Below are 23,511 nucleotides of genomic sequence, written 5' to 3'. Positions count from 1 at the left end.
GCTGAAACTAACCCCAAAATCCCCCCTTCCAAAACACATTTTAAAAGGGCACCAGATGTCAATCAGCCAAAGGCCTGGTTAAAGGTGTATAATGAAGGCACCAGGATCCAGGTCATAACTGTCAACTTCCGGATTGGAAAATAAGGGATCAGCAGCGGCACGGCACCAGACGTCGCTTCTGTGCATGTCCAGACATGCACAGAAGTGACTTCCGGTGCCAGCTCTGCCCGATTTCCGGTGCCCAGACATGGGCAGAGCAGCGCCAGAAATCGGTTCTGCGCATGTCCAGACATGCACAGAAGCAACTTCCGGTGCCGGGCTGCCCATGTCCACACGTCTGGGCACCAGAAATCGCTTGTGCAGAGGCAATTTCCGGCAGCATTCGGCAAGTGAGTGAGCAGCCAGCCGGGAGTCGGGACATTTACGGGGTATTTTACAATGCGGGGGGTGCAGCGGGAAACGGATTTAAATTCTGAGGTTTCCCGCCAAAAACACGAGGGTTGACAGCCACAACCACCAGTGTGGTTAGAGTGTCAGGCAAGGACCTGGGGAGAGCAGGGTTCGAATCCCCACTTGGCTGTGAAGCTTACTGGGTGTGACCTTGGGAGATTCACTGCCTCTCTGCCTAACCTATGCCACAGGGTCACTGTGGGGGATTAAATTCCTTGAAGAAAAAAGTAGATACAAATCTGAAGTCTCAGAAGTTGCATCAGGGAATGTGAATGCGTCTTTGCGTGACGAGGCTACCAGAAATCCCCCCTAAATAACTCACACCACACACATCATTTTGGGTTTGGGTTTTTGGCATTAATTTGGCCACAACTTTATTTAAATACAATTTAAATTTGAGTGTTGGCTTAGGCATTGGTTAATCCATCTGTCCCCCGCTTGGGACAGGACCAGCTCCGACTTCCCTATGTGTATAGGGAAGTCAAGTAAACACCCCGTGGGAGAGGAGATAGCTGTGCCCAGGCACTCTCCCCTCGACCAGAAATGTTCCCCAAGGCTTGTGCTCTGTAATGGCCCCAGCCCTGCCAATTTGTGGGGGTGTATGGACTAGAGCCCCGGAGCCCCAGGATTCCTTTAACGGAATAATTCTATGAGGAGCAGCATTAAATTGAGGGGTAGGCATCTCCATGCCATACCCCTCCACCAACCAAATTTATTAACCGCCAACCTAACAAGTTGTGACGATTTGCTAAGCAGTAGGCAAAAACCAAGTGGCAACAGCCAATCAGCCAAATGGCAAAAAATTCCTACTGGGCCCCTGCAAAAGGCGACCCCATGAAAGGCAAAGCAATGTCAGGCTAAAACCTTCAGAAAAAGCGGCGGGCAGGAGATTCAAAACACCTTGAAACTAACTGAGAGACGCTGAGATTATAAGGGGCCCAACCTGCCAATCAAAGGTTGCTACATGCTTTTCTCCCCAGCAACACATAAGCCCCTATCACTCAAGCTCTCGCTTAGCCCAGCCCCCTCCCACCCCCTCCCCCAACCCCAGGAATTTCTTCCAGCCCTTCCGCAACCCTTGCTCTCCTTTATTAGGATAACGAGCTATATGAGAACATATCTAAGATCATGCAAACTCCCATTTAGAAAAAGGGAATTATAAATGGGCCAAACATTAAAGATTTATTGCTACCAATTTTGCAAAACTCTAGCAAACCCAGTAATATAGGGTTTCCCCCACAAATGTTAGTGTAACTGAGAACTCTGAATGTCAGCTGTGACAAAATGGAAGGGACGGGTAGTTTGTTGCAGGGGGCTGGGCCAGCTATGGCAATGGGTAGGATCAGAAGTACTTCACCCTCTTTCTCCCCCAGCCCTCCTTTCCCTGCTGGGTAACCCTTCCTCAGCTGCTTAAATCTTCCCTCCCATGCGATTCCCATGATGGCTGGCGCAATGCTGCTATTAAGCTTTTCCCTATGCTTAATAGCAAGATTCAAGATTCCTTTTCATGCTGTGATTTAATCAACGTTCAGTGTGCATCAGTAGCCTTTAAGGAATTAGGCACTAGCTGGGGATGCACAGTAGTTTTAAGGGAGCCAGGGTATTTTTTTAATGGAAGACACAGGGAGATGTCTTATACCAAGTCAGGCCATTGGTCCATGTAGCTCAGTATAGGCATGGACCGCCAACAGCTCTCCATGGCTTCAGACACTGATCTCTACCTCGAGATGCCAGGGATTGAACTTGGAATCTTCTGCATGCTCTGGTCATTCTTTCCATGAGAGGATGTCTTCCTCTGGACTTTAACTGATGTACAGGCATCCAGGAAGGGTGCAGAGAGAGTGCTGACCACCAGAGAGATGATTTGAAGAATGAAAATGCAAAGAAGATTCTCTATCACCGAGCTATGGTCCTTCCTCATATAGGTTGCTAAGACTTTGGTAACCCTCCAGAAATAAAGGGTGCTTCCACACTAGGATTGCTGATGTGGAGTTTCCACTCTTTGCCATGTGAAAGTGAGTTAGCATTGGCATGAAGGAAGGCAGGAAAATGTATCCGCTGCAATGTGGATAGTTCTGTACCACAGAATGAAAGAACAATGAGCGGATAATGATAGGACCCACTTTATTTCTCTTAAGTCATTTAAATCTGCTTTTAAAAATGTATTCTAATTGTCGTAACCTGCCCTGGGAACTTAGGGTGCAGGGTGGGTAAAACATTTTGTCGCAATAATAATAATAATAATAATAATAATAATAATAATAATAATATAATCATCAGTCTGGAAGCCCTCAAGATCAGGTTATTTGGAACTAGGGTTGCCAGACTCAATAGTGGACAGGACTTCTGTGCCTTTAATTGCCCTGCTCTCTTTTGAGTCTGGAAACCTTAAAGAGAAACCAGCCGACCCTTTGTTTAATTTCCAAGCAAAGGGTCTGCTGGTTTCTCTTTAAGGTTTCCAGACTCAAAAGAGAGCAGGGCAATTAAAGGCACATAAGTCCTGTCCACTATTGAGTCTGGCAACCCTATTTGGAACCCCAGATTTGCATGTATCACAGCTGTCCCTAGTTCTAAATGCAATGCAGGTGGAGAAAATGATGCCATAAAATTGTATTTTTCACATGTTTTGGAAATTGTGAATTATGTAGGTTCGCCTTTAAATGCAAATTGGATCAAATGTCTCCCCCATCACTACTTGTGGTTAAGCTCATCGCTGACCCTGGGCTTTAACTGGTGAGGAGAGAACTTAATCTAGAGTTCTTGTTCAGATGTCGTGCAATGCTAAAATGCGGCTGAGTTGAGCATGACACAGCAGACAAAAGGACCCGGGTCGAGCACAGTGGCTGTGAGTGCCTCTCTGAGAGCTTGCAGGTTAAGCCAAAGTTTGACTTGGTGTGCCATGAGAAGCAGCTTACAGGAATTATGTGGTTTCTTCTTCTCCCCCTCCCCATTTATTTGATTTACTGACGGTTTTTTGTACCCAAAGGCTGATAATAATGCATGGAAACATATCCACAATAGCCAATTGAAAAATCAGCAGAACGGACACAGAGATAAATATTTCAGCTTAACCTCCACTGCCAAATGCCAGCTTCAGTTTGGAAGTCTCCCAGTCCCTCTTAAAAACACCTGGGCGAGTTTCTGGGCGAAGGAAGTCTCAAACACTAAGGAAGCTTCTGTGTGTGCGCTTGTTGACCTAACTTGGCACAAAGAAGATACATTATTAATAGGCTATTCTTGGCCCATCTTATAGTTTATGACGGAACATAAGGGGAGGACATGTCAACTCGAGAGCTCATAGCTGCCAAGTTTTCCCTTTTCTCACGAGGAAGCCTATTCAGCATGAGGGAAAATCCCTTTAAAAAAGGGATAACTTGGCAGCTTTGTCGAGAGCTCAGGCTGAATGCCAGGCCTGGCTCAATTGCTCAAGCCACTCACAAAGCTGTTTCTGCAGAGCAGTGGTGTAGCCACCGGCCGGGGGGGGGAGGGGCATTTGTCCCAGACACAAAATTGTCAGGGTGTGCAAAATTTCGAGATCTGGTGCTGCCTCAATACAGCTGCACACTTCAATTACTGGGCTTTGTTGAAAACAGCTTCTCAAAAGAATGGAACAACACTTCTTTTCTTATCTCTGCGGCCAAGATTTCCTGGGTGACACAAGCGCCGTAAGGCAGTTGAATGTGTATGCATATTCCATCCATTTCCCTCCCTCCCATCCACCCTCTCTACTCGGCGCCAGGCACTGGCAACCCATGCTACGCCACTGCTGCGGAGGCAAAATTTCCAATGGTGCTGGGACACCAAATGTGTGTCAGGAGTTGTAGAGCTCAAACTGGGAGCCTTGTGGATCCACGTGGAGCTGGTTCATGTGGTAAGCCACAGAACTACACTTGGTGCATCGGACTAGCAGTTAAATGCTCTTAGGCTCTGGACCAGCCCTGCCCACCCAAAGCAGGCTTGTTCTCTATGCTGGAACCTTACAGAGGCAAAACAGTTCCATTCTCCTCTGGGATATCTCTAAAGGGTTCCCTAGCTAGTGCCTCCCAACACTCCTCATCATCCAGCCAGTGCCCAACTTCCCATGCGAAACCCTGGAGAGTTGTTGCCAGTCAGTTTCAGCAATACTGGGCTAGATGAACCAATCAAATGACTTAGTGTGAAGACCAGCTTGAGGACAACCTCAGGTTTGCAAATCTATAACAGATTGCTAGGAGAGCACCCTAAAAGGGGGAAGGAAAAGAAACTAAAACTAAAACAAACAAACAAAAAACCAGTCTAATGATACCTGAGCACATACAGTAACCACAGAATGCTAACTGAGGGTTGGGTGGTTGTTGGTTTTGGTGGGGGGGGGATGGACAGTCTAAGGGAGAGAGTGGTGGCCATCAGCTTGGATAGCTTTAAACAATTGTTGGCATCCGCCTATCCTGGGAGCCAATGGAAGAGTGTGTATTTGCGGGTAAAGTCAAACCATACGAGAGTTACAGTGTCTGCTGCGGCTGCAGAGTCTGATACAGGAGAAACATGTTTTGTTGCAGGTGGGGCAGATAAAGGCATCCGGTTGTGCTGATGCAGATGTACCATGATGTTTCTTCTCTCTGTGTTCCTCCCAGTGGCCATTCCTAATTTGCTCACTACTGTGGATACACGATCTGAGTGCCTGTGTCCTTTAAGTTCTTGGGCTCTATGATCTCTCAAAAATTGAATTGGTCAGATAACATCAATATTTACACCAGAGATTGTATTTCTTGTGACAACTAAGGAAATTTAATCTGGCCCAAGAATTGCTGGTCCAATTTTATAGAGGTACTATTGAAACTGTTCTCTGTAATTCCATTACTGTCTGGTATGGTACAGCCTCTAAGCTGGATAAGAAGAGGCTCCAACGAGCAGTAAGAACTGCAGAAAGGGTAATTGGTGTTAGAGGTGGCGCTGCGGGTTAAACCACAGAGTCTAGGGCTTGCTGATCAGAAGGTCTGTGGTTCAAATCCCTGCAATGGGGTGAGCTCCCGTTGCTCGGTCCCAGCTCCTGCCCACCTAGCAGTTCGAAAGCACATCAAAGTGCAAGTAGATAAATTGGGGCTGCTCCGGTGGGAAGGTAAACAGCGTTTCCGTGCGCTGCTCTGGTTCGCCAGAAGCAGCTTTGTCATGCTGGCCACATGACCCGGAAGCTGCCTGCGGACAAACGCCGGCTCCCTTGGCCTATAGAGCGAGATGAGCACCGCAACCCCAGAGTTGGACACGACTGGACCCCTTTACCTTTATCTTTACCTTGTCTCCAATAGAGACACTTTATGCCGCTCGAGTTAGGAAGAGAGCAGAGAGAATTGCTGTAGACTCTTCACATCCTGGTCATCACCTGTTTGATTTACTCCCATCTGGATGTCAGTACAGGACTCTATATACAAAAACGTCTAGGCACAGGAATAGCTTTTTTCCTTGTGCCATCAAATTGTTGAATCTGTAGTTGTGGACGAAAAGGAAGCCAGTTGGTGGTATGGTGTTTTTTTCGCTGTGCTGTTGTATTGTGAGGGGAATAGTGTTTGTATGAGGTACGTGTTTCTTTACATTGCAATGTAGTCGAAGCAAAATTCCAAGTATGGTTGATACTTGGCCAATAAATTTTTCTATTCTAAATTTTTCTATTATATGGTGGGCAAATTTATTAATGGCTGTTAAGCTTGATGGCTATGCTTATGTCTAATGTCAGAAGCAGTAGGCTTCTGAATATCAATTGGTGGAAACCATGTGAGATTGTTGTTGCACACAAGTCCTGCTTGACAGCTTCCCATAGGCCAGTGATGGCGAACCTATGACACGCGTGTCAGACATGACACGCAGAGCCCTCACTGCTGGCATGCGCCCCATTGGCCAATTCGCGCTGTTGTTGTTGGATTCCCCCCCACATTTGTTCTCCCGCTCCTCCTACAGCTTGCCTCCGCCAGAGCTTTTTTCCGCTACAGCTTGTCTCCGCTGTTGCTGGTAGCCAGAGATTGGTTTTTTAACCCTTTCTGTGCTGTTTTTTCTGGTGCTTTGGCAGACTATGATTGGGTATAACAGTGTTCATTTTTTAACCCGTTCTGTGCTGGTTTTTCTGGCGCTTTGGCAGACTATGTCGGTGCTGCATGTTAGTTCCAGCGAAGGTATTATTCGTCATTTATTTCTGTTCTCTTTCCCCCCCCCCCCAAAAAAAGCGCAGCAGCTTTGGGGCATCCCCCCCCAAAAAAGCAAAGCAACTTTTGCACCCCCCAAATAAACCTCCAAAACTTTGGTTAGCAGCTCACCCAAAAAAAAGCACAACTATATTTTAGACCAGATCTTGTTGTGGCTTCCCGTATTTTTTTAATGTGATGAATACTACTATTACTAATCTTATTATAATACCTGCAAAATACCAAAGGTACAGGTCTAAATATCATTTTCAAATGTTTGGCTCCTTCACAATATAATTGCTTTGTAATTGGGAAATGATCTCCATTTCAATGGATGGGGGAAATCACTTTGAAAGAGAGCTTTTTCGCTTCTGAGAAAGAGAGCTTTTAAAAACGAATAACAAGGTGGAAAGCTGTTTTATGGCAAAGTTCTTGATTTTCAAGCACTCTGCTTAATGTTAGTGCATGTGTCGTGGAATAAAAAGTAACTTAATTAAATAGATGCCACAGGGTGCAAAATTTTAAGACCTATGCCTGAATGACCCTGGCCATTAATCCTATAAAAATCAATGCAATGTGCTACATTCTCTGGTGACTTCCGGTCATATTCCTTTCGCCTGTAAGCCCAATCGCTGAATCTCCTGATAATTACAGAAACCTTCTGGCCCCTTAGAATTTAACAAAACTAAAGAGGGAAATAGAGAGATCAAAAGGAAAATCATTAGTAAAGATTTTGTGTTTTCATGGTCGACTGCAGTCAGGGACGGTATGTGGTGCCCAGGAGGGGGAAAAAAATCTCCTTTAAGGATACAATATTTTATAGATTTGAAAGAGAAGGGAGCTCAAGGCAAAGGAACAAATGGAGTTGAATCAAAATGTATATGTGAGGACAGCCTTGGGCAGGATGAAGTATAGGAAGCTGTACAGGCAGTATTTAAAATGTGATAGTCATGCTTCTTCGATGCAAGCAGATCATATCTCTGAAAGAGAATGTAGAATTTCTGGCAGCCAAAAGAGACGTTGGCCTTGTAACAGTAAACCATGGCAGTGCCAGTTTTAGAGGCCCTTTGACAAGACTCCCTCCATGCTTCCTTCAGTGAGGCCATCTCTTTACCACCATTTTCTGTGGTACCACCTGTTTACTTGCCAGGTAGAGAACCAATAAGATTTTCTATCTGGCAAGTGCCTACTTCTCTGGTGAGAGGCAGGTGAATATGCAAGTTGCAACGATGTTAGGAATAACTGGTCCAGGGGGTGCTTGTTACTGGAATGTGAGCTCTCAGAAGGTGTTCAACCATGGTGACCAGTCCTGTTTGTGAGAAAGAACCCAGCATTCTCCCTGGCCCACTTGCCTCCCCTCCCTTCTCCATCTCTGGTAAGGCTGGGCAAAAGAGTTCAGCAGTTTTCACTGCCATTTCAAATAACCATAACTTGCTGTGATGACTGAACCTGGTTCGTCTTTTAACTATGGGTAGTGGAATCAAGCCAACTTCAATCCTAGGATTACACATATGATACAGCCATAGTCATAGCTGCCAAGTTATCCCTTTTTTTAAGGGATTTTCCCTTATGCTGAATAGGCTTCCTCGTGAGAAAAGGGAAAACTTGGCAGCTATGGCCATAGTTGAGAAAAATATTTTTAAATACACCTTTCCCAAAAAAACGGAGGCTTTTTTATTGGGACTTATAGGACAGGAGATTGCAAAAGGAGATCAAGTATTATTTATGTATGCTACAACCGCGGCTAGGACTTTGTTAGCCCAAAAATGGAAAACTCAGGAGTTACCAACGATTGAAGAGTGGCAGACGAAATTGATGGACTATGCGGAATTAGCAAGGTTGACTAGCAGGATCCGAAACCAGGGAGAGACAAGGTTCCAAAAAGACTGGAGTAAATTTGTGGACTATATGGAGAGGAATTGTAGAACTTTAAAGACACTTGCAGGACTGAAATAAATCCTACGAAATGACTTAAAGTAGAGGGAATAAAGGAACTGCGAGACAGGAGTGGATAAGAAAACCGAATGAGGGGAGGGAGGGAAGTCAATGCTCGGCAGAGCACAGAGAATCTGAGATAGTTGAATAGATGTTAAAAGGAAAAACTTTTTGTGTGTGTGTTTATTGTGTGGTTGTGTTTGTTGTTGAATGTTTTGTTATTGTTTAATGTATTTATTTGAAAACTTAATAAATTGCTTTTTTAAAATAAAATAAAAAAGATACAGCCATAGTTGAGATTATCCCAGTTTAGGGCTCTGGCAGAAAGCTATGGGGTTGGAGTGACTCCCTTATGGGGAGAGGTGGTACCGGTACTTGTGGTATTGCAGTCCTGAGCCATTGACGGGTTCATAGGTCAAAACCAGCACTTTGAATTGGGCCTGGAAACAGTTGGTGCAGTTGGGCTAGGGTTGATATTATGTGCTCAGACCGACTTGCCCCAGGGAGCGGCCTAGCCGCTGAATTCTGCACTACCTGAAGTTTCCAAACCTAGAGGTTACCAAAAGTAGACAGAATAATGGATGTGACTCTTTCTATTATGCTGTAGTCCTGCTGCTCAAAAACCAGCCATTTTATCACATGTGTGTTTCCATCACAGAAAGCAAATGGCATTATTGCAATGTGAGGAAATAGCCTAGCCAATCAATCAATCAATAAGTAAGTAAGATGATGATGATGATGATGATGATGATGATGACAAGCTCAGAGCAGGGCTGGTGAGGGACATATCTTTGGGAGTTTTGTCCCCAAGCCTGAGGTTCCCCTGAGCCACAACACTAAAAGCATGTTTGGTTTGTGTGTGTGTGTGTGTGTGTGTGTGTGCAAATCAAGTACTCCTCTGGGGCATGTAGTACTCTTAGGTATGAAGAGTAAATGGTCAGAATGCCAGCAGGGAGTCTTCAGTGAATGCTGTTCCCAGCCGAAATGCTGAAGAGAATGCGCCAATCATTCTGCAGCTTTCACAGTTCACTGAATTTCTTCATGCACACACCAGAAAGTTGCTATAAACAGGAAGAGCCTACTGCAGCAGAAAAGTCAAATGCAAAAGCGAAAGAGCACAAAACCATTCACTCTGCCAAAGCACAACTATTTAATAAAACCGATTAGAAGTCAGAGTGATCTGCTGGGAGTTTTTCTCGATATGCCTTTTGTCCTGATGGACAATTGGCTTATTTCAAATGACTTTCCCACCCCATAGAGAGGCAAGTGATTAGTGGCATTATGGTGATTGCTGTCCCCTTCATATCAGTACTTCTTGATTAAAGGAATAGTGTATCCACCTTGTTTAAAATGGAAATCCTCTTAAAAAAAGAAAGAAAGAAATATTTTAGAGATTTGCTCCTCATCTGAATTTGTATAGGTTAATTGCCTTGGCATTGTTTTGCCCCTCGTTAGATAAACCCTTAATCATAAGACCCTAGTGTAGCTATCATTTAAGTAATTGCAATGGGTGCAATCCGTAATTAAAATGATAGCCACTAATTGTAAATCAGTTTAGAAAGCATCACTCTCCTGGCTGTAATTGAAAACAGGACTGAGGTATTGACAGTTGCTTGTGGCCCTCAAAATGGTCGAAAGCCACAGGGTGCTCTTAGAAGTGAACTTTGGCATCTCGGAGAGGCAGCCTTGGAGAAATATGATCTTCCCTGAACCCTTTCTCATAATGCCCCCTGCCCTTCATATGATGGAAGACTAAAAACTGATGCACCAGACCAGGATTGTCTTGATGGGTTGTTAAATGGACACGTGCATTTTAATGGGTTTATTTGCATGCTAATAGGGAGTGCCTAGCAGATGGATTTACTGTGGCAGTCATGTCTGCTGCTGGCAAATGCCAGGCCCATTACATGGCTGATGTGACAGGCATTAGACAACGATAGGATTACTCTCTTGCCAGGAAGCTGTTGTTTGTATCTGTGTCTACCCAGCCCTCCCGGAGGTTAATTAAACCGCACGCTGATAGCCTTTTGGAAGCTGCAAACTGGACCGGATAAACTTGAGGCTGAGCAAGCTAAAGAATTGGGACGACCTCTGCGTCTCTTGAGCTGCAGGTGGCCTCAGCGGCGAGGAGTTCCTTTTCCCAGTTTTGGTTGGTATGACAGCTACAATCATTCCTGGACCAAGATAGCTTGGCCACATTGGTAAGCATCGAGATCAGAAGCTCTTTGTGGGGCTCCCACTGGGCTTAGTTCAGAAGCTGCAGCTGCTACAGAATGCAGTAGCTAGGTTGTTGACTGAGACATTGCTCAGTTGGTTAGATTGCGGTTACATGTGCTGATAACGGCACGGTTGCAGGTTCAATCCCCGTATGACACAGTAGCATGTTCCTCGTTGCAGGGGGTTGGACTAGATGGTCCTCGGGGTACCTTCCAACTCAATGATTCTATGATTCTAGCCCAGCAGCACCTGACAATACTTGGTAGATTGGGTCCTCCTTGCAAGAGAGGACACGTGTTGTGGTGGGACCTGGCAATCAGGCCTAGGTGTGGCGATGGGGACAACTGGAGCAGCCACAACACCCTATTGGTGGTCCCTCTAATGGGGAGCAATTGGGTTATGGGCATGCCAGTCAAAGAGCTAGAGGGACCACTATATATTCCCTGCACGTGACCCAGAGCTTCTCTTTTGGGTCTCAGTGCACCGGAACACCCGCCCACCTCTCCCTATTTTTAGGGCTTGTGCTTGACCTTGCTATGCCGCCGTGTGTCACCTGTCTTTGGGACAGGGGCATGGCAGTAATTTTCCCCATTTGGCTGGTGCCACTTGGGTTTCGCCTGCCGCGTAGCAAATCGTCACAACTTGTAAGGTTGGCGGATAGGCTCTGGTTCTTGTCGATAGGGGTGGCAGGATTCCTAGCCATCCCCATGCGTGGGTATTCCTGTAAAAGGAATCCAAGTACTCATGGTTGGTCTTCCCCAAGCAGGGTTGTGCCCTGAGCCTGAGTTCGGGGCTCATCTGGGGGAGGCGTGGCAGACACCCCTGTCTGCCTCTGTCCCAGGTGTTCACTCAAGTCTGACTGATGGTTGCTAACCGAAGTCAGTGCAGCCTGCAATGCTGCAGAAGCTAGCCGAACCAGAGCCTATGCAACCACTCACTTGATTTGTAATCAGTAAAGTTGTGGCCTAAATTCTGCCAAAAACCTAACCAAAAGTCCTGACTGAATTTATTTCTAGGCCAGGTTAAAGGGTCTCCACTTGAAAACAGAGCTGCAATGACAGCTAATGTGCCAATGGGCACAGTTCTGAGGGCATAATAGTCCTCAGAAGGTGGCATACTGAATCAAGTGGTGGTGAGTTCCCATGTGTTAATGCTGGCCAAATATCTACTAGAGGTAGATATTTCATAGAGTTGGAAGGAGCCCCAAGGAGTTTCAGTATTGCTTCACATCAGCTCTAAAACACATTTCTTCAATAGAGCCGATTCATGCATTCATCTTTGAGCCATCAAATGAGAGTTGAAGGTCAGAACCGACCCTTAACCCCTCCCCTTTCTCTCTTTAGTCACGTGACATAGATGTATGGATTGGTGTGTTTAGTTCTCTTCCCAGTGTATTTTTTTTTTTTTTAGTGCTCGAATAATTTGACAGTACTAAGTGTTATTTAACATATAAGCTATTTATGAAAATAATTGTGGAAGATAAACATTGCAACATGGAAATTAGAATTTGCGCTTTGAGTCTGATGCTGCCTGGAAGGGTTTAATGTTTTAAAAGTGACAGCCAAATATAATTATTTTCTTTGTGTTGATTGAGAGAGGAGAGCGCTCAGAGAATGTTTTGCAAAAACAGCAACATAGTTTTGGAAGTTGAAAATGCTTGTATCCTAGGCAACTGCAAGTGGTCTCAGGCATGGTTAGCAAATTAATTTGCTGTGTACATGTTGTGTTTTAGGGTGGAGGCATAGAGGCCAGTGTGGTCTAGTGGTTAAGAGTGGTAGACTCGTAATCTGGGGAACCGGGTTCGCGTCTCCACTCCTCCACCTGCAGCTGCTGGGTGACCTTGGGCTAGTCACACTTCTCTGAAGACTCTCAGCCCCAATGACTTTTTTGTTCATTTGCTGCTTGTGTTGTTTTTAAGTGTTGACTGGTCTTCTTTTTGTAATGCTTCTCTGATTTTTATCTGCTATATTTCTGTATACTTACATACTGCTTAGAGTCCCCTCCTTCAAACGTTGAGTGGTATATAGACTAGCTAAATTCATGTTTTAAGGACGCCACACAAATATGTTTGTGCAATGCACACATACACACTTCTTCAGACTTTGAGGTATTGCTGAATCTGCTGGTACCTCTGTCTTTTGTGCGGTCAGTGCCATTTTGGTTAAGTGAGCAGTGGAATTGAGATCACAATAAGTACTGTAGACACAAGCAGAGCCCTGCTTCTGTACTACAACTCTCATCATCCCTGACCACTGGCCATGCAGCAGCTAGAATGCAGCAGCTAGACTGGTGACTGTGAGCGGCTGCCGAGACCACATAACACTGGTCTTGAAAGACCTACATTGGCTCCCAGTACATTTCGGAGCACAATTCAAAGTGTTGGTGCTGACCTTTAAAGCCCTAAATGGCCTCGGCCCACTATACTTGAAAAAGCATCTCCACCCCCATTGTTCAGCCCGTACACTGAGGTCCAGCTCTGAGGGCCTTCTGGCGGTTCCCTCACTGTGAGAACTGAGGTTGCAGGGAACCGGGCAGAGGGCCTTCTCGGTAGTGGCACCCACCCTGTGGAACGCCCTTCTGCTAGATGTCAAGGAAATAAACAACTATCTGACTTTTAGAAGTTTAGGGAAGTTTTTAATGTTTGATATTTCACTATGTTTTTAATATTCTGTTGGGAGCCACCCGAAGTGGGCGGGGTATAAATTATTATTATTATTATTATTATTATTATTATTATTATTATTATTATTATTATGCTGGCTGAAGCTGATGGGAGATGGAGTCCAATGATTCCTAAAGGGCCACAGTTGGGTGTGGAGGATGAGCAAAAGGATCTCTCTCTCTCTCTCTCTCTCTCTCTCTCTCTCTCTCTCTCTCTCTCTCTCTCTCTCTCCCCCCCCCCCTTTCTCTCTCATATGCACACACACAAGAGAGAGAGAGAGCGTGCACATCATTCCATAAAGTGGCTCATTTAGAGAGAAGCAGGTGATTGAAGTTGCTTCAAGCAGAGATCTGCATCATATTCTTTGCTATGTGGCGTGCTCCCCCTCCCCGAACACATATCCATCAGCTTTCCACAGCTTGAGCAAAGAATATGAATTTTGCATATCGTGCTTCTTCCTCAGTACGCTCAGCAGCTGGTGTCTGTAGCAGATTCACAGCTGCTGTAACAGGTACCTACACTAGAATGGATCTTCCCCCTGGAAGAAGCTGAAAGAGCTCACTCCTGGCAGCGTGTCAGGACGTCACACTCTCTTCCTTTCTCCTCAGGATGCTGACGTTCCTGGTGAAACCAATTACTTTCCAGTTATGCTAGACACAGAACATCTTGCTGCTTAAAATAATAATGTGTGTGGTTGTGGGAGGGGGGGGGAGTACCCATTGATTATTATTTTTCTCAGCTAGGAAAGGAAAAATTAGCTTGATAATACAGCGGATGTATTTAAAGCTGGGCCTAAATTTCTCAGGCAAAGCAATGATTTCCTTACCACCACCACCCCCCTGAGAATGTTCTTCTTCATGCTCTTCTTGAACTATTGGTGTATTTTGATTGCACCCATCCTAGAATATTTAGCAAAAATGCCCCTTCCCCCTCGTGCTGCTGCCCACTAACACGGTGGGGATTTTTTGATGTAGCTTTGGAGCCTGGTTTTGTCAGTCTTTGTCTTGCATGCAAAAGGTCCCACTTCCAGTCTCCATCGTCTTCCACAAAAAGGTGCCGGTTGGTGGAGCTGGGAAAAGAAACTGAGACCTCAAAAGTATTCCTGCAGTCCGAGTAAAAAATACCAGACTAGATGAACTGATTCAAGAAGGCAGGCCCATATGAGTCTCAGCTGTTCTCTATATACAACATGTTCCATTGCGTCCAAAATTGAAACTGAAAAGTCTTAAAGTGGATAAATTGATTGAACTAAGTCCCCAATAATTTAAATAATTACAGTACTGTATTCGGGGCTGTGACTGCCTTTAGAAAAAGGCACATAGGAAGAGACATGAGAGAAGGGTGTCACATGATCTACGTCACGGAGAACATGGACGTTCCAATGATATTGAATAGTGAGAGATTCAAGAGCAGGTGAATTGCACAGTCATACCTTGGATCCTGAATGCCTTGCGACTCGAATGTTTTGGCTCCTGAACGCCGCAAACCTGGAAGTGATTGTTCCAGTATGTGAATGTTCTTTGGAACCCGAATGTCTAACAGGGCTTCTTCTGAGTCTTCCGATAAGCTGCAGGAGCTTCCTGCAGCCAATCAGAAGCCGCACCTTGGTTTCCGAACGTTTTGGAAGTCAAACAGACTTCCGGAACGGATTCCGTTCGACTTCTGAGGTACCACTGTACTTCGTCGCAGAGCTAAACTGTGGAGTTTGCTTGCACAAGATGTCTTGATGACCCCCAAGTGGTCTGGCTGTAGATGGGAATTAGAGAAATCCGTGGAAGGTGTATTCATAGAATCATAGAATCATAGAGTTGGAAGAGACCACAAGGGCCATCCAGTCCAACCCCCTGCCAAGCAGGAAACACCATCAAAGCATTCTTGACATATGTCTGTCAAGCCTCTGCTTAAAGACCTCCAAAGAAGGAGACCCCACCACACTTCTTGGCAGCAAATTCCACTGTCGAACAGCTCTTACTGTCAGGAAGTTCTTCCTAATGTTTAGGAAGGCTGCTTTGTATTACTACCAGTATCAGATGCAGCATGCTATTAAATTGCAGCTGTTTAGGGTGTAGTAGGGGACAGCAAGAGGCACAGCTATGGTGTCCATGTCCTGCTTTGGGCATCCTGTAGGAATCTGATTGGTTACTGTGGACTTGAAATTCCTTTGATCTGACTCGCCAATGATTTTCTAATCCCAGAAGAGAAGTTGCCAAGGATAGATAGAAAGACTGTCAGATAAAGCTCTGGATGCAAACCTCATGAAAATAAATATTAATTTTTGGCCAGTTTGCTCCGAAGCATTTTTGGGTTTGAGATTTAAAAGAAATTCCTAATGTTCTCCCCCCCAACTTATTAATGAGAGGCAATAGCAAATAAGGTTTCTTGTAGGATCCTTGTTGCAATGCATGGGAGCTGGGCCAAGAGTGCTGTTTAGCTACCATTTATTTCATCCAGCTTTGGAAAGGGGAAAGTCTCTGTTAGGGCCACCAGTTGTGCATTGTCCAGAAAGTGGATGCGCAGCACCAAAAAGAAGAGGAGACCAAGCTCATACTGCCCTACCTTTTCAGTTCAAGAATCAAGATGCACGTCTTCCGGGATGTGCTCCCAGGGGGGGGGGGAGTGTTTGGGGAGGGGCGAGAGCAAGAAATCACAGCATCCCAAATGGCCACCATGAGCTTGTGTGAAAAAACAGGATGTCCCCTCTTTTCTTCTTTTTCTTTTGATGGGTATGGAATTTGTTTAAAATAGGAGGAATTCAACATAGTGGCAAGGAGATCGCTCCATCAATCAAAGCATTTCTGCTTGCTTCAAGGAACAGTCTCCCCTCTCATCTCCCGGGTGCTGCTCTGGGGGTTCTTCTAACACCCCCCTGAATCAATTGGGAGAGCATGGGGGAAGAAGAGGGGATGGGAAGGTCCATTGTGCTCGAGAAAGTCCGTGTACAGGCTTATGCAAGCAGAACCAGTTAGACAAATCTGCCCCAGTGTTCATATGCCAACTTAGATGTACAAATGAAAATTATTTATTTTTATTATTTATTGAATTTCTATACATGCCAATACCCGGGGGTCTCAGGGCGGTTCACAGAATAAAATCAATATATAAAACCACAAAATAGCTAATAAAAAATAAAACAACAGCCTGATAGCCCCCCCCCCTAAAAAAAAACATTTTAAAAGGGCATAGGATATAAATCAGATCAGCCAAAGGCCTGCTTAAAAAGGAACATTTTTCCTGGCGCCTAAAGGTGTATAATGAAGGCATCAGGTGAAATTCCCTGGGGAGAGCATTCCACAGATGGGGAGCCACTGCAGAGAAGGCCCCGTTCTTGTGTTGCCACCCTCCAGACCTCTCGAGGAGGAGGCACATGAAGGAGGGCCTCGGAAGATGAACTCAGGGTCTGGGTAGTTCATATGGAAAGAGGCGGTCCTTGAGGTATTGCGGTCCTGAGCCGTTTAAAGTTAGAAGTAATTGCTTATCATTTAAGTAGAATTGCAACAATTCTTACCATACTTGTTAAGTCTTTCATGTCCTGTGTTCCTGCTCAGTCTGCTGTCCAAATGTTTCTAACTATTGAAATGCAATGTCGAGACTGCTGCTGCTGCTATCTTAAAACTAGACTCAAATCAGATAGTCCTTCCAATAAAAAAATAAAAAGTGCTTTCTATAAAACAAAACCAGCAGCCACTCTATTATCCATTCATTGTGCCTGATAGAGTCAGATTTGCTTGTCTCCCACTCTGCCACCTTTAAAAGCTTTTAAAATCGGCTGCCTCCCTTTGCCTCGTAGAATGCTTCTGCCTTAGTAAGATGTGCAAAATTTCCTGGGGGGGGGGGGAATGCACTTCTCATCAAACGCATGCATTGTCTTCTAAAAGGCCTATTAGGAAATCAAGAGGTGTGATATATCACAACTCCAAATAATGGGTTTTTAAGGTGGTTTTCCCTGCCCCTCTATCTGGAGTAGAGTAATTAGTATTCTTTTTCTGTTATCTCCTAAGAACTTTATGACGATACGGCATAGTTTGCAGCTTTGCCATTTATTCTGCGAGAGCCAAAGCAACATCTAAAGTAGTATTGATTAAGAACAGCGGAGAAAGTGCAGAAAATACTGCAGCCTCCCAAAGGAAATTGGCTTCAGTCCGGTGCGTAAGTCAGGTTTGATGACCGCTGTATCTGTATGAATGCAAATGTGCAGCTCGGTTTTATAACAAATGCACATCCAATGTGCAACAGACTCCTGCACTCTACACATTGTGATTCAGGCAGAGCTTAAATTGAGCCACAGTTTAGTGAGCAATTGTGTGAAGGGCTTTAGCCCATGGGTAGGCAAACCAAAGCCCGGGGGCCGGATCCAGCCCAATCACCTTCTAAATCCAGCCCGCGGACGGTCCGGGAATCGGCATGTTTTTACATGAGTAGAAGAATGTGTGCTTTTATTTAAAAGGTATCTCCGGATTATTTGTGGGGCATAGGAATTCATTCTTTTTTTCTTTCTTTTTTCAAAATATAGTCCGGCCCCCCACAAGGTCTGAGGGACAGTGGACCGGCCCCCTGCTTAAAAAGTTTGCTGACCCTTGCTTTAGCCGCAAAGATCTTCGTTCCAGGCCCATCATTGGTGACGTTATCAGCTCTGAACATTGAGCCAGGGTCTGCGGCAGAGCTGGGGGCTCGGAGGGAGCCCTCCCAGGTGCAGGGTAGCCGCTCAGGTGCACAGAGTGGTGCATGTGCCCTGCAGTCAGCGGCGGAGCAAGCAGCCGATGGCAGACATTCTGCATGCCCCCCACCTGTGACTCCCAAGCCTCCCACAGCTGTCAAAACAAAGGGGGAAGGGGGGAATGCAGCTGGCAAGGTGGCACAGATCCCCCCTTCCCCCGACAGGTCGGGTTAGGCTCGGGAGTCATGGGCGGGCAGTGCGCCAAACGTTACCCCCTTCAGCGAAGACACCCGGGACAGTCTCCCCCCCACTGCACCCCTTTCCTCTGCCCCGGCTAGGGTGACTGACACATAAAGAGACTGCACACCTGCTGTTGGTTGCCAGAAGTAGCTGGAAGTGGCTCTGGACTGAAGGTAGTTCAGGACTGGGAATCACAGCCAGGTTCCTCTGTTCCAGAGTGGCTAAAGAGGGTAGGGAATCATGTTGATGGAAAGACAGAGACATCACTTCAGACTAGGATTTCTAAAATAGGGGTGGGGGAAACAGAGACCTGCCCCTCAGGTGGTTGGTGTTATGTAAAGCTGATGTGCGCTATATAATGAAGCTTTGTGGCCTTTTGGTTTAGGTTGATTTTTAGTTTATTTGCTTATTGTAATTATTTGAACATGCATACTTCTCAAAAATGATGTCTTTAAAAAAAGTATAGAGCAAGTGTTGGGGAAGGGTTTCCAGATTGGGACTCTGATATAGGAAGGATTTAATATTCTGGCCTCTTTGTTTCCGATCCATATCAGCCCATTGGCTCCCAGTACATTTCTGAGCACAATCCAAAGTGTTGGTGCTGACCTTTAAAGCCCTAAATGGCCTTGGTCCAGTATACCTGAAGGAGCGTCTCCACCTCCATTGTTCAGCCCGGACACTGAGGTCCAGCGCCAAGGGCCTTCTAGCAGTTCCCTCACTGAGAGAAGTGAGGTTGAGAAGCCAAGTTACAGGGAACCAGGCAAAGGGTCTTCTCGGTAGTGGCACCCACCCTGTGGAACGCCCTCCCATCAGATGTCAAGGAAATAAACCACTATCTGATGTTTAGAAGACATCTGAAGGCAGCCCTGTTTAGGGAAGTTTTTAATGACTGATGTTTTAATGTATTTTTAATCTTTTGTTGGAAGCCGCCCAGAGTGGCTGGGAAACCTAGCCAGATGGGCGGAGTATAAATAATAAATTATAATTATTTTTCTACATTATTAATGCCCTCCCATCAGATGTCAAGGAAATAAACAACTATCTGACTTTTAGAAGACATCTGAAGGCAGCCCTGTTTAAGGAAATTTTTTAATGTTTGAAGTTTTATTGTGGTTGGTATCATGTAATCTGACATATAGTGTTATGTGAGAAGCTGAAGAAACTTCTACCTAGGTATGGACTTCAGTCTATGAGAAACTAACACAAACACCGCACAACCAAAAGTGGGCTAAGAAACCTTCTAGGTTAAAATAGCAACCCAAGTAACATTTAAGTAACATTTATATTTAAACAACTCTGTGCTGTACAGTATCCCTTCTTACTAAGGTGAAAATGGTCAGTGGTGGTGTGTGGATATTCCCATAGGAAAATTGAAGTAGTTTATTTGACTACTTGGACTTGAAATAAATTGTTTATTTTGATCCTTTGAGATTTGACATCTCAAGAATCTGCAGTTCCTTGATTTCACAGGGAAGTGTTGGTGTTCCATTCATTGAGAACTGGGGCTTTCATTGACTCTGGTGGATCTGAACTACTAGATAAAACCATTCATTTAATCCTGTTTTATAGGATTGCATCTACGTTAGGTTTTTATGGGATTGTTGCTACTCTCTGGAAATGATAGTACTTCAAGAGTGTTTTATAAGTTTGCTCTTCGACTTATGGTGTGCATTTTAAAGCTATTTTTGAGCATTTGCATTTTCATATAAGCATTATCTCCCTACAATTTTCTTTACAACCCTGGCTACTAAACCCACATTTAAAATAACCACTTCCAGAATTGAAATATGCAGTCTGTTCAGCCATAAGGGCACTTTGTATCATGCAGCATAGAGCACAGCTGAGATTGTATCACACAACAAAATCTTAGGCAACACATATACACAAACCCAAATTTTATAATGAGCAAATAAATTATGTGTGTGCCAAAGCTTAAATTTATTTATGAACTAATCAACTTCCTACTAATAAAACTGGGTATGTTTGCAAAGTATTCCTTGACACCTGCTATTAATTGGCTTTGAAGGAGCAGCAGAATTCTGACACAATTTTGTGCAGTCATTGGCATGTGTCACTTGACCCCCAATTTAACTTGTAATCCTGACTAACCCTCCAGTTTTTCTGATGTTATTATCTATCCAAGGTGGCAGAAACAGCATCACTTTTTAACACAGGAACTGATGCAAATATTTTGCTATTAATTTTTTTAAAAAAAAATTCACTGAAAGACACATGGTTTTAATGATTGGCTGCACTCTAGCAGGATCTGAAGTGCTGTTTGATTCTTTCCTTACTTTCACATTTAGAAATAGACACTATAAACTTAAATAGAAAGGCAGTCTGTCTCCTTGCAGCGGGAAAGGCTAACCAGGGTGGATCTACACACAGGAGGACAAACAGTATACTGTAAATAAGTCAGAAAAAAACACTATGGAAAATTGGGGGGGGATTTGCTCTGCAGTGCCATCTGGTGCTCAATGTTTATAATGCATTCAAAATGTTGTTTTTTGACTAATGTAGCCAAGTCCCAGTTGTCTTGCGTGTGCCTGCTAAGATCTACTGTCCGTGTGCTGCTAACTGTTGATGGGCATCTTCAAGGACCCTCCCGCTCTTCCTCCTTGTGTGTTTTCATATTGAAACCAGATGCAGATTGGATGGCTCTTCAAACAGTGGAGTAGCCTCTGTAAAGTAGGACACATTGTCACCATATTACAATGTGTAAGGGAGAGGCTCCTATGACCAAACAATCATCTGTATGAACATAGCTCACCACATGGAAAGCCAAACAAACAAACAAACAAACAAACAAAAACAGAACCTGGCACGATCATCCCATGGTTGTTTAGTTTTATATACAGAAAAGCACTTTATCTCCCTTTTTTTGCATGGAGGGGCAATCAATTTCAAGTCTCTGGTCTAATTGCCTCTGGTCTATTTTTGGGGAATCCTGCAACATGTTTAAGTTTTTACTCTGCTAACTATACATTGGAGTTCTGCTCTGGATCAAGATTGAGGAGAATTTCCATGATAGTGAGCCCCAAACACAAGCTAACACTTCAGCTGGCTTTAGGCCGTTACATGTTTGTATGATTTAGTTTTTTTTAAAAAAGAGTGCTTCTATTTTGATAAAAGTGCCGAAGGTGGCAGCACAAAATGGCTGCCCTGGGCAATAAACAAACAAAATGGCAACAGCACTCTGTACGAGTGAGTACTGTCAAATAAATGTGTGTGTGTGTGTGTGTGTGTGTGTGTGTGTGTGTGTGTGTGTAGGTGAGTATTGTGTATAATTTGATGTATAAAACCTCTTCTACGGAAATAAAATCAGCTTTAATGTTTTTTGTTTTACAGAGCATCAAAGTGAGCTGGCTACCACCGCCTCCTGGCGCACAAAATGGATTTATCACCGGCTACAAAATACGACACAGGAAGACAGCCCGCAGGGGTGAGATAGAAACACTGGAGCCAAACAACCTCTGGTACCTGTTCACAGGTGAGTGTTTACACGGTTGCGGCCTCACAGTGTTGTTGATGAAGGAAATGTTTGGGGAATAAAATGCACTTTCCGTTCGAATGGGATGTCATTCCCCTTGCATTTAGCTGACGCTTATTGGACTGTACAGCAACAACCTTCATACATTTTTACTTTGTTTCCTCCTTAATGGCTTTATCCTATGTGTGTGCCTCTCCATTTCCCTCCGCTTAATGAGATTGAAACACAATTCCCCATTCTGTCTGGCAGTTTCTATCCTAAATTAGTTTCCATGAATGCCAACTCAAATATGAAACCAAAAGCTGTCATGCTGCTACCGGGGTATTTCTTTATTCTTCATAAACAAACCAAAATGTCCATTTTTTTATATGACAGGTTGGATAGGCAAGCATTCTCTCTTGGATTTTTACAGTGGTGCAACATCTCTCTGGCCCATTTTGCATGGATTGCTAAGCCAAAGCATGGCTTAGCACAAATAAGTAAGCATGCAGGCTCCCAGACAGGAGATTTCAGGGACTTTGCTCTTCCTTGATCCTTCTGCTGCTGCACCACACTGAGTTCAACCATGGTTTAGTTTTGTCTGTCATCTAAACCCATAGTTTAGCGATGTCCAGACAATGAAGTGACATTGTGCAGCAATTGTGAATGGCAACTATGCATTCTTAGAAGATAAATAGGTGAACTCTTGTTTCTCTGGGCCTTGTTTTGGCTCTGTTCCTGTTCCTGTTCAACCACCTGAGTTTGCTATTAGAGGGGATCCTGGTGCTGTTAATGGCACTACTAGACAGGGATGGACAAAGGAAGGTTGGGGGGGGGATGCCTTGTGTGGTTGTTTTTTTGATATCTCATCCGAAAAGTCAACTCTGCCACTTCTGCAATATGACTCTGGTAGTTTCTCCTCTACCTATGGGAAGTTCTCCTTCCGATTCCATATCTAGAGGATGCCGAGGGCCATATGTTCCCGTCCCAAGCTCCTTACCAAGAGATGATACAAATTAGAACAGAATTAGAAAGCTCCAGGAATAAAAAGAAAAACGCCCCTTCATTTTCTAAAGAATAATTCCATGTGTGATTGTTGGAGGAAAACATGCTTTTATTTCCTTTGGAAAGCTGTAAAGTAGGCGATAATCAGGTATGAAGTAGAACAAATGTATCTTCTAAATATTGTTTAGAAGAGAATATTCTGCTGAGATGCTCGTTGTGCAGAGCTGGTGTGGTGGCGTAACGATGCGCCAATGAAATTTCCTTCTTCTGCATAACTCTCAGTGATATTTAAGAACTGTCAGTGTGGATGTTATGAGATCGATTTAATTTTGATTAATTTGAATAGGGGTAGCCTGTGTATGGAATGGAAGGCTAAAATTACAGCTATATAAAGATATAGGAGCAGCTTGCACCAAAAGCCTATGGGGGGGCACATTATCTAAGACTTCTAGTGTGCTGGCAAAATCTGACCTCCAATTTTTTGCAAGCTTTTCCCCCCTGCAAAAGAGGCTTCCATTTTTCCATCTCAGAGTGCTTGAGAATTACTTTAGAGCAGGGATAAGGAACCTGTGATCCTCCAGCTGCTTCTGAATTGCAATTCCCATCATCCTTGACCATTGGCCATGCTGACTGGGGTTGATGGGACTTGACGTCCAGCAACAACTGGAGGGTGACAGTGAGGTGGCCAGGGGTGATGTCCACCTTTGGCTTTCCAGAAAAAAATTCA

General features: G+C 44.5%; 1 protein-coding gene across 1 annotated transcript in view; it reads left to right on the top strand.

The window, feature by feature from the left end:
* The window catches only part of DCC (DCC netrin 1 receptor), a 904,619-nt gene that overhangs the window by 737,196 nt on the left and 143,912 nt on the right, over positions 1 to 23,511 (top strand). The window contains exon 13 of the mRNA XM_060280362.1: positions 21,659 to 21,800. Coding sequence (XP_060136345.1) covers positions 21,659 to 21,800 — 142 coding nt within the window. The remainder of the gene's footprint in view (positions 1 to 21,658; positions 21,801 to 23,511) is intronic.

This window comes from Zootoca vivipara, chromosome 11 (assembly GCF_963506605.1).
Source record: "Zootoca vivipara chromosome 11, rZooViv1.1, whole genome shotgun sequence".
Classification (NCBI taxonomy): Eukaryota; Metazoa; Chordata; class Lepidosauria; order Squamata; family Lacertidae; genus Zootoca; species Zootoca vivipara.
Note: the sequence above shows the minus strand (reverse complement) of the source record. Positions and strands in the feature narration are given on the sequence as shown.